At 44.9% G+C, this 16,816-nt stretch overlaps 1 protein-coding gene across 1 annotated transcript; it reads right to left on the bottom strand.

Annotated features, from left to right (window-relative positions):
• Window positions 1-6,627: 6,627 nt before the first annotated feature.
• Window positions 6,628-12,793, bottom strand: LOC142796261 (uncharacterized). Its single transcript, XM_075886480.1, has 3 exons — window positions 12,095-12,793; window positions 8,558-8,605; window positions 6,628-8,448 (listed from the first exon to the last, which is right to left on the bottom strand). The coding sequence occupies exons 1-3, from the start codon at window positions 12,172-12,174 to the stop codon at window positions 8,268-8,270; spliced, it is 309 nt and encodes a 102-aa protein (XP_075742595.1). The 5' UTR covers window positions 12,175-12,793; the 3' UTR covers window positions 6,628-8,267.
• Window positions 12,794-16,816: the final 4,023 nt, after the last annotated feature.

Raw genomic sequence — 16,816 nt, 5'->3', positions numbered from 1 at the left:
TCACGTAACACGACCCCCGGCGGCAAAAGCGCCGACCCGGCGAGTTTACGGGGCCACAGCAGGAGCAGTGTGGTAACGCTTGAGCCTTGATACGTGGACGATGTCCCTTGACAGCAGAGCGCAAGAGGTTGATGGATTATCAGGGACAATTTCATATGTAGTGTCGGTCACTCGTCTAAGCACGCGGTATGGGCCCGTGAAACGAGAGAGAAGTTTTTCTGACAGGCCTGCATGTCGCGTAGGGGACCAAAGAAGAACGAGGGAGCCTGTTGGAAAGTGTTCGTCGCGATGCCGCTCGTCGTAACGATGCTTCTGCTAGTCTTGGGACGCCATTAATCTGCTGCGGGCAAGCTGACGAGCATGGTCAGCTCGGGTAATAGCGTCGCGTGCATATTCAGAAGTATACTGCGCAGCGGCTGGCAGGAAGGTATCCAACGGCAATGTTGGTTCGCGTCCAAACAGAAGGTAAAATGACGAGTACCCGGCAGTGTCATGTCGGGAGGAATTGTATGCGAACGTCACGTAGGGTAGTGCAAGGTCCCAATCACGATGGTCGGCCGAGACGTATTTCGATAGCATGTCTGTCAAGGTGCGGTTTAAACGTTCTGTAAGCCCGTTTGTCTGGGGGTGGTACGATGTCGTGAGCTTATGTTGGGTAGAGCAGGAACGCAGGATATCGTCAACCACTTTCGAAAGGAACGTACGGCCTCGGTCTGTCAGCAGTTGACGAGGGGCTCCACACACTAAAATGAGATCGCGTAGTAGAAAATCAGCGACGTCTGTAGCGCAGCTTGTTGGCATGGCTCGCGTAACTGCATAACGGGTCGCGTAATCCGTAGCCACCGCGACCCACTTGTTTCCGGATGCAGATGTTGGGAAGGGACCGAGAAGGTCCAAACCAACACGGAAGAATGGCTCCGATGGGATGTCGATGGGCTGAAGATATCCGGAAGGTAGTTCCGACGGCTTTTTGTGACGCTGGCAAATTCCACAAGCGTTGACATAGCGACGTACAGAACGTGAAAGGCCAGGCCAGTAGAAGCGGCGGCGCACACGGTCATATGTGCGAGAGACACCAAGGTGACCCGCGGTTGGCGCGTCATGGAGCTCGCGTAGGACTGTAGAACGCAGGTGCTTTGGTATGACCAGAAGTAGGTCGTGACCATTGGGCGATAAATTACGGCGATATAAGGTGTGGTCCTTTAAGGTAAACATGCGAACGGAAGCGTCTTGCGGTGAAGATTCGAGCTGTTGTATTAGGCGGCTGATATCCGGATCGCGACGCTGCTCGTCCCCGAGATGAAGCAGCTGGGAGATGGAAAGGACGCAGCCCACAGAATCAGTGCTCGTAGGATCGCAGTCGGCCACAGGGTAGCGTGACAGACAATCCACATCTTTGTGCAGTTTTCCTGATTTGTACACTACGGTGTAAGAATACTCCTGGAGGCGGAGTGCCCAGCGGGCGAGACGACCTGTGGGATCTTTGAGGGAGGCGAGCCAGCAGAGAGCGTGGTGGTCGGTAAGAACTATAAATGGTCGGCCGTATAAGTAAGGGCGAAATTTCGCGACTGCCCACACCAGCGCTAGGCATCCGCGCTCTGTGATGGAATAATTACGCTCCGAGGTGGACAGCAGCCTGCTGGCATAAGCTATCACGTGATGCTGCCCACGTTGTTGCTGAGCCAACACAGCGCCTATTCCGTAACCGCTGGCATCGGTGCGCACTTCCGTCGGTGCCGTAGGGTCGAAGTGAGCCAGCACAGGAGAAGAAGTGAGCCAAGTGGTCAGGTCGGAAAATGCTGCTGCTTGCGAGGGACCCCAGGTAAACGTCTCATCCGGTTTGAGTAAATCTGTTAGGGGCCGAGCGATTTGCGCGAAGTTCTCGATGAACCGCCGAAAATAGGAGCAGAGCCCCACAAAGCTGCGGACATCTTTGGCGGTTTTCGGCACAGGAAAGTCCTTCACAGCTCGAACTTTTTCTGGGTCAGGCTGTACACCGTAAGCGTCAACAATATGTCCAAGTATTGTAATGCGACGGCGACCAAACCGGCACTTAGATGAATTCAGCTGAAGGCCGGCGAGACGGAATACATCAAGAATTTTTGACAGTCTCTCAAGGTGCGCTTCAAAAGTGGGAGCAAACACAATCACGTCATCCAGATAACAAAGACACGTAGACCACTTGAATCCATGGAGCAGGGAGTCCATCATTCGTTCAAAGGTGGCGGGGGCATTACATAAGCCGAAAGGCATGACTTTGAATTGGTAGAGGCCATCGGGTGTTACAAAAGCCGTCTTCTCTCGGTCCATGGGGTCCACAGCAATCTGCCAATAACCAGAACGAAGATCGATGGAAGAAAAGTAGGCGGCCCCATGGAGGCAATCAAGGGCGTCATCGATGCGGGGCAGAGGGTATGCGTCTTTCTTGGTGATGTTGTTAAGGTGGCGATAGTCCACACAAAATCGCCACGATCCGTCCTTCTTTTTAACTAATACTACCGGGGATGCCCAGGGACTGGAGGATGTTTCAATAATGTCCTTCGCTAGCATCTTGTTCACCTCCTTCTGAATTATGCTCCGCTCAAAAGCAGACACTCTGTAGGGACGGCGATGAACAGGGTTGGCATCACCTGTGTGTATGCGATGCTGGACAAAGGACGTCTGCCCAAGAGGTCGGTCACCAAAATCGAAAATATCCTGGTAGGCCTCGAGAAGATGTTGTAGGGCTTCAACTTGCGGAGGCGGAAGATCAGTGGCGATCATGTCTACAATTTGACGGCTGCCCGAATGTGTTGCGAGTGATGTGCGCTGCGGTGAAGCAAGTGTGTCTAAGGCAAGCACTTCAATTTGTGAATCGAGCAACGGACACAGGTGGGCCACAGAAATGCCTTGTGGAAGCACATGATTCATGTAGCCGAAATTGACAAGAGGTAGACAAGTTTTGTTATCTGTGATGCTGAGCACCGTATAGAGCACTGCAACATTGTGCGCAAGGAGTACGTCGGTGAAAGGCGTAGCGTAATAGTCACCGTTGGGCACAGCTGGTGAGCACAGAAAATCGACGTACGTCACAGTTTTCGAGGGTGGGCGAACAAAATCGCTGCATTGTAATCGGCATGTAGGTTGGTACGGGGCGGCACTGATTTGTGGCAGTTCAAGGCGGAGCACACCAGCGGAGCAATCAATCAGAGCAGAATTGGCGGCAAGAAAATCGAGGCCTAGTATGAGGTCGTGGGGACATGTTTCAAGCACGGTAAAAAGGACGACCACTTGATGACCGGCTACGGTAAGTTGAGCTGTGCACATACCGACGACAGGGACTTTTGCACCATCTGCAACTTGGACGACACTGGTCAAGGGGGGCGTGAGGACCTTCTTCATGCGACGACGAAAACGCGAACTCATAATACAGACGTGAGCGCCCGTATCTATCAAAGCTTCAACAGGTGTACCATCAACATATACTTCTAGGGTGTTCCGGTTCAAACGTAAGGGCAACAGAGGATTTTTGGGTAAGGTCGACAGGGCGACTTCACCTCCAGAAGCTGCGCAGCCTAGTTTTCCGGGGACGCGCGGCGGTTGAACGATGGCGAGGGAGAGCGGCGACGCGTGTTTGAACGAGAAGGGCGGCTTTGAGGCGGTGGCGACGACGGGGCAGGGTGGCCGTAGTCCTCAGGGGCAGTAAATGCTGTAGACTGAGTGCGGGTCGGATAACGGTGGTTTGGTGGACGGAATGAGTTACTGTAAGCGGGGTACGAGCCAGAAGACATAGATGGTCATTGACTGCGGCAGTAACGAGCGATGTGTCCTGCGCGACCACAGCGGAAGCAGATTGGCTTATCATCAGCTGTTCGCCATTCAGACGGGTTCCTGGTTCGAATAGAGTACGGACGGCGACGTCTCATGTCCACAGAAGCTATCGAGGGACCAGTATTATCCAGTGTGGATGCAGTGGACAGGATACCAAGGTTAGCGAATTCCTGGCGGACAACAGCCTGGATCAAGGCGACAGCTGGCGTTGAGGCGTCGGGCAATGTCGGTAGTTTGTTGGCAGCCGGGTAAGCGGCCTCGAGTTCACGTCAGACGATGCGCGTCACGTCTTCGGTTGTAGACGGATGACAAGAAGTGGCTTCGCAAGACGACGTTGCCGCGGTGTTGGGTAGGCGCTGAAACTGCTGCAAAATGCGTCGACTCTTCGCCTGCTCGAGACGGTGGCACTCTTTGATCACGGCGTCCATGGTCGTTACGTTGGTGAATACAAGCAGGCTGAACGCATCGTCGGCGATTCCTTTTAACACGTGCGCAATCTTGTCGGCCTCAGTCATGTTGGGATCGGCCCTTTGACACAACGCTAAGACGTCTTGAATATAAGTCAAGTAGGGCTCAGTGGACGTCTGTGTACGGACAGCCAATTGCTTTCGGGCATCAAGTTGTTGACCAAACGGGTTGCCAAAAAGGTCGCGGAGCTGTTGTTTAAACATTTCCCAGCTTGTGATTTGGTGCTCGTGGGTCTCAAACCAGGTGCGAGGGGTCTTGTCAAGGTAGAAAATGACATTCGCAAGCATAACGGCTGGGTCCCAGCCATATTGCTTGCTGATGCGCTCGTACATGCTAAGCCACTTGTCCACATTCACGTTGTCCTCTCCAGTAAAGGTACCAGGATCACGGGGTTGCGTTAGGGCGACGTACCGGGTTGCTGTCGTTGCTGAGGTAGGTGGCGAAGCCGTATCCTCACCCGGAGCCATGGTAGCAGACTTAAGGAGGCGTCCACTGCGTAGCTCCGTTGTCAGAAGAGCACCCAGCACTTCCACCAAAATGTTACGTGGAGAATAACAGTTGCCGGTCCGCAGCCACAACGCAGCTCACTGACAACGTCCACTTCTTTTCTCTCAGTCTGAGGCACCTTACTTGGGTATGCCCCACTATGCCCTCTTTCAGTCAGAAAGAGGGCATTTTCCACGTAACAATACAATGCGAAAAAGCATAAAATTTCACACTTTTGTAGCCATTTGCAAATAAACAAAAGAAAGATAATCCACCAAATACTATGGTTTCACTGACTGAAACGTAGTGATAAGAAAGCATTCACTGCGGTGCTTGATTATAGAATAAGTAAAAAGATCAAGTTGCAAATTTTTGTTAAGATAATTTAGAAATAAATCAATTGTTGGGCGCTCTACAATATCAGATGATAGGCAATTGCACTCACGGATAGTTCTGGGAAAAAAGAATTCCCTGAATGTCTGCGTGGTTCACGTATTCTTCAACTTTCAATAAATGATATGAGCGCACAACACAGTAACTTGTTTGTCTAATGTGCACTGTTTTGTTATTTGCAGTTATTTATAGAAAATGAGGTTAAAAAGCTTTCGGCTCTTTATTCTTTTTATCTAGTGGAGTTGTTTTGAGCTCTGCTTTAACAAGTGTAGGTGATGTGTGCCTACTTTGAGATTTAAATACAAATGGAATAGAAGTACTGTGCACCATTTCTATTTTTCAATATTGGACTCAGCAAAGGGATTCCCCACTGCAGCTCCGTATTCTCATACCAGTCTAATAAAAGTTTTGTATGCGAGAAGTTTGATTTCGGATGTGGCATTCTTAAGCCTCTTTCGCAAGTAACCAAGTTTTCCATTGCCCTTGCTTGAATATATTCTGCGTGTTCACTTCATTTTTAGTTCAAATGTGAATATTAATAAGTAATATCCCATGCAGTCTACGAACCTATAAGAAAAATGAATTCATAAAAACTGACCCCCCCATACACACACACGCACGCACGCACGCACAAACACACACACACACATACACGCACATGCACACGCACATGCGCACACACGCACACACGCACACACGCACACACACACAAAGAGGCAAAGAAAGAAAGAAAGAAAGGACAAGACGAGCGTTATATATCAAGAAGCACATCTCACTTACTCCAGTGTCACGCAGCCACTGCATGATAAAAACACACCTTCGTGACGTGAATAAGGTTCAGAACTTTCCAATGTTTTCAAAGGTTTAGAACTTTCCGAATATAGAAAAACAACTTCGGTACGCTTGTAGACAGCATCAATAACTCTCCTCCCGATCATTTCCTCATCTTATTGAATATTTATGCTGAATATTAGAGCCGCATTTTAGCAGGTTGCTCGCCGTCATACTTCTAGCAAACTAGACCCTTACAGTGAGCATGGTGGTGGCCTGTCTTTAGAGGAGTGGTGCCACCGAATTTCAAGGCTATCCCAAGCCTGTTGGGGGTTTCCTCTGTAAGCAAGGACTGTCCATACGAAGGGTCCGACACAACAAACGCGTAAAATATATTTATTTCACTTTCAAAAGTGTAGCTGAATGCTCACTCTCGCGATCTGGACCCGTTTTTGGCGCAGCAACACTAACGTTTCAGAATAGGAGAAGCAACCGCAGTTGTCATGACATCACACAGGATGTGTAGCGACGTGAGTGACCTCCGCCATCTCCGAAATGAGGCTGCTCTTACGAGTGTGGTGGTGTCCCTCGCAGAGATACTATGTGCGTCCGTCAATGACACATGGTGCTTTTGATGAGACACTCGACGTGTCCTTTACCGTCAGAGACGCTGAGCGCGTCCGACAACTGGGCTGCCCCCTCCTGCTTCAGCGGACTTTACATACGTTGTAAATATAAATGCTTTGTTTTCTTCTGGCTGCCTTTTGCCTTGCCACTGCCTGGATGCTACTTCAGGTGGCCATGGCAACTGTCAGCGCGTCTGTTTTGCTGGCACTTGTGTGGCACGTGTGTGCGAGAGCAGACGAAACTCACCACGATATGCGTCACAGCCTCGTGTGATCACGTTACCAAGCCAGCTATGCATTGACGTCACTGCACAAGTCGGCGCGCGAACCGAAACCAGAAATGGTCCACACGGGTAGAGCCTCTTTAAATTTTTATTGAAAACACACGAATCTTGGTGCGTATATCGTGTTTTATAGAACTGAAGCAAACGCTTACAGCAAAGAACGCGCATGCCACAAATTTAGTGGCACTACCCCTTTAAGAAGGGTGTAGCTTCATCTCCTCTGCAAAATAATTTTGAGATAAGCTGGCATTGTTTTTTGTGCACTGGCCACTCCACATTGTTACTGGTAGCTATTAACTTGGCCCGATAAATCGAGCATAATTGTCCGGTTTGTCCGTAGAACAAAGAGAATTGATTGTTTCAGTAAAGCAAAGAAATTAAAACTGGATTCAAATATATTTGGCTTCCACTATACCTCTAGATTTTTTGTAAATGAGCACCTAACCCGCTTTAGCAAGCAGTTTCTTGGTTTCATTGTGCAAAAAAAAAGAAGGAACTACGATGGAAATTTGTGTGGACAAAGGGAGGCAAAGTGTTTGCTATAAAAAATAAAGACTCTCTGGTGTTGAACGTTTCATGCATTAGTAATATTGAGAAGATTAACAACGCAACGTAGTCTGTATATGGCTATATATGGCCATCATCCATACATTGCTATATATAGAAGCATCCATATAGGGTTAATCATGGCCTTATATGGATACCTTTATAAATAGGTATTCAGATGATTCATCTATATGAGTTCAGATTGTGTCGCTGGCAAAAATCATAGGCGCACGAATCACTCTTCAGCTAGAAATATAGCTGTTTGTTGAAAGGTCTGCATACAGTCACCGTTGTCTCCGAAACAAAGGCAGTACATATTCCCTCAACATTCTTGTTCAAGTTGTCCTCACTATATCTGGAGTTATTCTCAAGAAATAATTGCTAAAAATGTAACTTTCAACTCATTTAAAGTATGTGGCGGTCACATGTCACTGTTAGTACACTTTTCTTGAAGAGATACATTCTTTGTGCTTAAATTTATCGACACCTTATTTATCTATTTATTTCATTACCCACAGCACCATTTGGCATTACAGTGGGGAAGCGTTCAAACAAAGTAGAATACAACAAAGATACATAGTAGATATTCATAAAATGGGACTGAAAAATAATGTGGAATATACACAACCGTACGGAAGGCTTCCTAAAGATAGAAAAGAGAAAAAAACTGCTTGTCCAAATCTACGTAATTACAGGGCAGCCCTCACTGACAAAAAGTGACTGTAGACTATGAAAAACATAGCAAATCAAAAAAGTTGACGTTAGAGAGACTCGGTATTCAGTAAAGGTTAGAGTGTTGGAAGAAGCTGGCAGGTAAATGTAATGGTCGATTCTTTCTGAGAAACTATGGCAACGATAATATTCTAGCACTACTGAAAGGATTCTAGTGAAACGATGGGGGGTAAATGCTTACGAATTTTTTCTCGACTCTCTCAGTGGCGTTACTGCTGGATTTAGCAAGACCATTCCAGATCAGATATGCATATGTACCCAAGTTGAGCACAACATCTTGCGGTTTACAATTTGAAGAAGGCTGTAGGAGAACCGGATTCTTGAGAGATATTCTGCCAACAGGGAGAGAACGAAGGCCTCGCATGGCAGCACATTTAATGCAAGTAGAAAAATTCAGCATGCTATGAAAAAGAATAAGATCACTGATCTCATTAAACTTACATAACGACGCAGTATTGACAGCTTATGGAATGAGAACGTTGGACGTGCCTGCGAGATAATACAACAATAGTACTAACAACAGCAGCAACAACAACAACAACAACAACAACAAAAACAACAAGAACAAGAACAACAACAACACCAACAATAATAATAATAATAATAATAATAATAATAATACACCCATATCATTCTGACATGTCCTAAGATATCTGGCCACATTGAAGAAAATACGAGTGTCTGGGTGCCAATCCATTTCTATACGCGAACGTGTAATTGCGCAGTTTGGTGGGTATGTACCGGCATGCATATTTTATAGGTAAATGCACTACACTGTTGGTGTTGAAAAGATATGTTCGCAAGCAGATTTAAATATTACGCGCCTGCACAGCAAGGGGCTGTTTACGTAATGTCGACTTTGGCTTAGGCATCACACCAGCCCGCAAAATTGTGTCATACTAATTGTATTCGCAAGCCAATGTTTAAGCTAATTCTGATGATGGCACGTGTGCCTTAGTAATCTTGACGAAGTAATGACACACTCACACAAAATGGAAGTTTTGTGATTTCGGCAGCCTATGGTAAATGTTGCTATAAAGCTTCAGCATTTCAATCCATGGTCAAACAAATGTGTATCACGTGTGAGTCAGTGGCACCTTTCTTGTGTGACATGAGATTTGTGTATTTGTGTGTGACATGAGATTTATCTGATGCTTGCAAACATTACACCGAATAAATTGTTTACTAGTGCAATCATAAAGTTTTCATTAAATTTACCATGTGCACACCCAAGAACATTATGCGTAGCTAAAGGAAACCTGAGATGTATTTTTGCAATAAACTAGTACAACTTCCATCTTCAATTTATTCATAAAAGTGCCTGCAAGTTGCATTCAGGTAAGTTCTTTTTTTGTTTTAGAAGGCACTGTTTTAAGCATTGCAACACGCATGTAATTATGGCCAATGGCCGCTGAAAGCAATCGCAGAGGGGGGGGGGTCAACAGGATTAACTGAAATGTTATTATATGAAGAGAGAATATAGCCACGAAAACCTTCAAATAAACAGCAACTTTGTCCACCGATGTGGCAGCTAGAAATGCATTGAAATTTAAGTCTTGCTGCCACTCCAAACAGTGCACTAATGTGAACAATATAGGTTGCATGCATTTCGTTTTTACATAATACTATATAGAATTGCTCTATAACAATAGCGAGGTTCGGGAGCTTCAATACATTTTGTGACCTGACACGATTCTTCCTTGTAAAACCTGTCGGATCTCGTACACATTATTTACGTGGTAATAACTGCAACTTATTGTTTCAAACCTAAATGCCATGAAAAACTTACAAGTTAAATACACGAATGCATGCATAGTTGCAAATATCTTGTACACAAAGCTGACTTGAAATTTTGTTTTTTTGCATGGCAGAAACAACATATACAATGAATACTCTTGTTGTTGTAGAAAATAAGCAGGTCACTTTCGTGTACGAATTGTTACATATTACAATCCGCCTAAAAGTGTGTGATCATGGTGCTAAATATATACGTGGTTCACCCCTTATAACGGAACACTTCCACATTTAAGGATACATTTGGTATGTTATATATTGTGTGGCCGTGCCTTATAAGGCCAAATTTGACTTTTTATATGGGCCAACCGCGTCATATATGGCTGTGTATAGCACCATACATGAACCGACTCCGCCAGATATACATCTATATAAGGTAAATAGAAACCACATATGCTGACATTCATGCTAATATGTGACCATATATGCTGACATATATCCTTATATGTGGCCACATATAACCTATATGTGCCATATATAGCGTTTCCGTAAGAGGACGCACGTGGAAGCGTCTCGATGTGCTTATCAGGCTTGCAGAAATTTTCTTTTTCGCTGTTCTGTTAAAAGGCCAGCGTTGTTGCTTTGTCGAGGTGGAAACTGTGTCTCAGCGCTGTTCACCGGAAAGAGATAGAAAGAAGAGCTTTGTTCCAAGACATAACATAAAAACGAACATTTGAATAGTTTTTTGTCGGGAAAACGCAGTTCCTGTCTTCGGCAAACAAAAAAACGCTCGCAGTCACGGCCATGCCAGCAGAACTGAAAAGAGAAAAAAAACTGAAGCAGCTGCATAATTCTCTCTGCCATCATCAACGCAGAAATTACGGCTATTTTTTTCGAAAGGGTGCCCTCTCCTTTTTCTTTTTCTTTCACTACCATCTCTCCTCCGCCTCACATTGTTCAGCTCAGCTGCCAAACGGATCAACCCCCGCTTTCACAGAAACGTCTATCCGGCCCATGACTCAATCTGCCAAGCAAGCCTTCCTTTTCTTTCGCATTTTTCGTCCCTAGTCCTGTCAGCTCTTTTCACCCCTCTCTATCTTGTCCTGAAAGCACCACGTCCCCTGAAGAGTCCAGTATACTTCTAAAATAATATCCCAGATACCTTTTGTACAATCAAAGTAATTTTATTTACCCGTATGGGCGCCAGTATGTGTTCGGAATTCTGTGCCAAAGCATTACCCGACCTCAATTCGGTATATTTACAAAGAATTAACGCTTATTTAGGTAATTCATGTTTTATCAATGATACTTCCAACTAATTTGTAGCTTTGATAGACCTCGACCTGGCGTTTACTGGTATGGTAAGCGGACAAATATTACGTTGACGAGTACTGACCAGACCAGAAAATTTTTAATCTGTAATATTGGTAATAACAACTAATAACCGTTCATAGAATCAGCCCATAATAGTTATATTTTGTATTGTTGCCTATCTAATCAGCAGTATAAATAATACAGTGGCTGGATTCAGTTTACCGAAGTTAAGAGGAAGATGGAGTGCTTTTCTAAAAAAAGTGACTTAGGAGCGCATAAGGAAATTTTGATCTCTGCTGAATTAGAAAAAGCGATGTGCGAGTACTCAACAGTGAACGCCAATAGCACTTTTTGGCGAAAAAACAGTGGCTGTGGCCGCCGGGTTTGCTGAGGCGTCGAGCGAACACGGTGATGTCATTCTCGGCATGCCACGTCATCTGCAACAGCAGCACTGCTGAAATGTGGCCTCTTTGATTAGTGCCGGCCACGGCACGTCATGGGCTAGTTACAGAGGCCGTGGTTGAAGATAAGAAAGAACTTTTGCTCCGGGCCAGAGGAAACTAAGATGACGTATGTTTCCATGCCAACACTTTCAGCGGGCTCACAGTGGCGGAACAAGACAAGCTTTTAATTCACGTGTTCTAAAGCTCCTGCTTTTATAAACACAAAAACAATTATGACGTTGTTAACAATAATGGCCATCTTTCCTAAAGACCAAGTTTGATTGAATTCGAAAGTCTTTTGAGCTTCCCTTTAGGAATTAAAAGACACGCAGTCTAAACAACGCATTATCGGAATTCCGTTGACTTTACTGACGTCCTGTAATATTAGCCTATTATTAATCAAATGTTTGGTTTGTCATGCAGCAAAAGTTCATCTTAGCACAACCCGGCAATAATAACACAGATAATTCAAAGAGAGCTCACTCACCATTTTTTCGCCGCATCGGTGACCGCCGGGTCACTCAATACTCGCGAGATCACAATGTGTCGTTCGCTGCCAGGAACCATCACACGACTGCCGTTTACACAACTCCCTCTCGTTGACGACAACCTTTGTTGCCGCTTGTAGTCCCCTGTAATATCAAGAAAGTGCACAGAACAATTTTCTTTTCCCGAATGCGGTCGGAGACTTGGCACGATCTTCGCTGCATTGGTTTGGTCTGCGAAATCTTGGTTTTAGGGGAACGAGGGCCGGTGGCTGCCTGGCTGTGAGGCTGCCTACGCCAAAATGAAAGCCACTGAGTGATGTTCCGGCGCGATTGTGGAGCATCCACCAGAGTACAATCATGGAGTCGGCCCCATTTTAACGCGACAGCGTTAAAGTGCTCGTGTCGCGGAAAATCCGCCACGGGCTCGGCCCCGTTGGTTGTGAGCGAAAAATCGTCAGTGCGTCTGTGACCGAAAAATCAAGTTACCGAAATAGCCGTGGGAGACTGCTACTTGTCCACGCAGGCGCGCGCAATCAGACGAAAAAAAAAACCGTGCATTCGAACAAAAATGTGCTCAAAGTTAGGAGCCATGGTAGTTTTTTGCATTGCCACCCCTCCCTGCTTAGCATCCAGCGATTTCGTCGAAACGAAAGATGAGATAATGCAATTGCAGCATGCGACAAACCTTAGTAACTCCACTCGCACTGAACGGAGTTTTGAATTTTTCGCAGCCTTGAATTTGTGAGGCAATAAGCCCTTCAATTGAATTCATTTCATATTTTTTGAAAAAAGGTTTTCAAGGCCCCTTTAACGCATTTTGTTGCACAGGTGTCACCACGAAAACGAGTCTATTTGGTGATAATAGTGCGCTCTCGTCCCATCAACAATGTGCATGTACGTCTGCGTGCGTGTGTATGAAACAATACATTTGAATAAGTATGCAATAATGCTTTTTCCCATTTGAATAAGTATGCAATAATGCTTTTTCCCTGCATTTTTTGTTTTCAAATGCACTTGGCTGCCAAGCGTGAATTGCTTGCAGTTAGCGCCTTCAGTAATGAATACATGGCCACGCACTCTATACCTCTGATACCTCTATACCTTTATACACAGCGCTCAAGCCTCCGAATAAGCTGCGTTCTCATCAATATGAAACGCGTATTGCTCATTGTCTGCTAATGGTAAACGAAGCTAAGCAAGAAATTGGCCTTTTGCTTTCGTGTATGTTTTAAAGGGAAATGTGCATAGTAAAACTGTAGAATAGCGTATTCAGAGTAAACGAAGATAATGTGTTTTATGTGGTAGAGAACGCGAACAAGCAGACGGGAACAAGTGCACACTATCAACTGAAGGTTTATTGTTGACATACCACATACATGACAAAACAAGAAAATGATAAAACAAGAGGTATCTCCTAATGAACAATAGCGAAGCGAAATTCGTACGCCCGATGCACGAGACAAAAGAGTATATTCATTTGACATACGCGCAAAATACCAAGATCTGTAGCTCTTTATCGAGGATAGCAATCGATGGTTTGCTGATGCCATTGACAGGTTCCCGCGCCATGTTTTCCGCTTCAGTAACTATGCGGAAAGAACCATCTTAGCACTTATGCAGTGCAACTCTGCTCTCGAATTGCGCATCGCGACCACACCTGCTGACATGTAGAGCCAAGAATCCATCATTGCGTTTGCGCACATTACGTGCGCGCGCATGCAAGCACTCATTCGGACATCTTCCAGTCTTCTCTATGCAATACCCACCACATGGCAGCGGAATTCTGTTTACTACATTCGTGTCACATCTGAAAAATTGGGTTTTATGCCTGAAATTGCATGAGCGTTTGGGCTGATAGCTTGCACGTGTCGTTTTGGCAAGTTAAAATTGCTTTTAAGGCGCGAAAAAAACGACCTGCACTTATGCGTTTTGCCTGGCCTTTTCCATACGTTCTGATAGATGGCGAATGTACGGGATCACTACGAATTCATCACATTTCATTTTATATTTTTAATCAGCACTCTTCCCAGTGAATTGCATTTTTTTGGTGATGCTTGCTACATGAACTAGAAACTAACAGGTAACAATTTTTTCTTAGTCGATTCACTTTATTTCGGAAGCTGATGCCTATCCCATGGAAACCTGGCCAATAAGTATCTAATCTATAACAGTAGTTAATACGTGTTCTAATACTCATGATGGAATTGCCGTGACGCATCACCCTTAATACTGAATATAGCGCAGAATACATCTATCGATCAAGAAAAAGCATTTTCTGAAAATTATGCAAGAAATATACAAACACCGTCCTCATTTTGTGAAAACTGAGAGGTACAAGCTATTGAATTACAAGCAAGTCCTACAGATGTTTTCGTAAACAATTACAACTAAGTGAGTGAATTCCAACCAACTGACATGACAGGGGGGTCGAAATTTACCTCGTGGTCAAACTTTATTCTAAGTACCCACAATGGTGTATCTCGTAATAATATGATGGTTGTCGTATGCGAAACCTCAGGCACAACTTTCAAAGTACAAAAGAAACTGTTCAAGTTCACTGAGACTATGTTAGTAAGTTGGGTGCCGTGTTTCGCTGCTGTGTATAATGCTTCGTTGTAGCAAATTTATTCTAAATATTTTGTAATATCATTTTTTAAAACGCGGCTTATTGAAAGACATGAGCTATACGTCCTCAAACACGAGTAATAAGATAGTAGAGAACGCTGTTCGAGGTTCAAAGTTTCAAGAATTCATCTTGAAACATATGTGGTCATTAGTGCCAGGGATACCTCTTGAAAAAGGGGCAATAAACACTGCAGGAGTGACTACTATTGCTTAGAGAACTTTAAAGTTTATGTATTCTTCACTCGTGAAAGCCGTATACCACGTAAGGTTTCCTGAAGCTGTGTAGTATTGAGTCATTAACTTGACCGGCATGAACAATGAAGAATAATGTGACAAAATTTTTACGTTATTATCAGTTACATTTTTGTTAAAACCAATATAGCTTGGTATCTGTGGTATAGTAAGGTCTATAGGGAAGTAGCAGTTAATAGATATTGATAATAACGGCACAGGCAGTAGCAGTTACCACCCTCATCATTACTGACTGCACCTGCTATCAGGGTTAACGTAGGTGAGAAACCATCACTACACCAATGTTAGCAAGTAGTGGTATATATTTTTTCTCGAGTGCGTTTGTTAAGCAGCCCATCTTTTGTCTCTCTCAACCAATTTGCTGAAGGCTCATTTAAAAGGCAAAAGCAGTATCATAGCTCGAGTTTTATATATCTATTATATTCGGTTTGCACTGAACGTAAGCTTCATGTTTAAGAAGCGAATCGAGTTCTTCATTACAGGTAATGGCTGGGGACTAATAGACTCAAGCACTCACTAAAGGCAGAAATGACAGAAATGACATTTGATGAAATGTCGATTGCACTAGCTGATTCACACTTAAAAAATTGGCAGGTCTCATGCACAGAGAGAATTCACAATATGCGAAACACGAATGAGGAAGGTAGGTATATCACTTTAAAATGAGCAGATCGTTATGAGGTGGACGTAAATTATGCTGTACATAGCTTCTACGTCATGATTATCACGTTTCCACGTGTTATTCACCTTAGTCTTCTATTCATGTCATGTGATACTAAATTAGGTGTATATGAAACTAGCAAAACTGCAGCGAGTGCGCTATGAGCGTACTATATTTTCACGTCGCTCGAGGGGGTGTCGGCAAGGTTTATTGACGTCTGAGCAACAGGGCTCTTACCAAGCACGTCGGTTGGGCTTGTTTGCCAGAGCAGGGGGGCCCACGCGCACTTCTTTCTTCTCTGTGGTGTGAGCCTTCACCTTGGCATACGACCCACTACTAGAAGTAGGTGGCAATATTCCTCCTCAACAAAAAAAAGAGCATCGTCCCGATGCTATAAAGTTATTAAAAAAACAACCAAAACAAGGTAGCTTAAACAATGAAAAAGGGCACCAATAATCAAATGTTAGACGCGATAAGTTCACCAATTATGAGGCAATTGTCCGAGCACAAATAAAAAAAAACACAGGAAAAGTGGTCTTTTAGGAACGCGCAAAATAAGGCTTCATGCGCACCACGTGAACTATGTCAGAGGTCGGTTGTTTTCGTTGTACCCATCGTGATGACGTAGCGTCCGGAACCACTTCGTAGTTTACGTCGCTCACGCGGCGTAATACTTTATACGGACCGAAGTATCTGCTGAGCAACTTTTCGGAGAGGCCACAGCTTCGAACAGGGGTCCAAACCCAAACTTGGTCTCCCGGACTGTAAGATACGTCATTGTGACGCATATTGTACCGTCGTGCATCGACCTGTTGCTGCTGACCAATGTGTAGCCGGGCGAGCTGGCGAGTTTCCTCGGCACGCTCTGCAACTTCTTCTGCGTCAGTTGTTAATTGATGGGCGCCTTCACAAGGAAGCATCGCATCCAGCATCGTCTGAACTTCGCGGGCGTAGAGAAGGCGAAACGGTGTAAATCGGGTTGTTTCTTGAACGGCGGTGTTATAAGCAAGCGTCACATAAGGCAAAATGCGATCCCATGTTTTGTGTTGGACGTCGATGTACATGGAGATCATGTTTGTGACTGTCTTATTTAGTCGCTCGGTTAAGCCGTTGCTCTGCGGATGGTAAGCAGTCGTCGTTCGATGCCTAGTGTTACTCAGTCGAAAAACTTCATCAATAATCT

This window comes from Rhipicephalus microplus, chromosome 2, assembly GCF_043290135.1.
Source record: "Rhipicephalus microplus isolate Deutch F79 chromosome 2, USDA_Rmic, whole genome shotgun sequence".
Lineage (NCBI taxonomy): Eukaryota > Metazoa > Arthropoda > Arachnida > Ixodida > Ixodidae > Rhipicephalus > Rhipicephalus microplus.
Note: the sequence above shows the minus strand (reverse complement) of the source record. Positions and strands in the feature narration are given on the sequence as shown.

Coding starts and splice junctions, on each gene's coding strand:
- LOC142796261 (XM_075886480.1), bottom strand. CDS start 12,174: ATGGTTCCTGGCAGCGAACGACACATTGTGATCTCGCGAGTATTGAGT. Junction 8,606..12,094: donor ACCGATGCGGCGAAAAAATG/GTGAGTGAGCTC, acceptor ATTATCTCGCAG/GCACGTCCAACGTTCTCATT. Junction 8,449..8,557: donor TGTCAATACTGCGTCGTTAT/GTAAGTTTAATG, acceptor CCCTGTTGGCAG/AATATCTCTCAAGAATCCGG.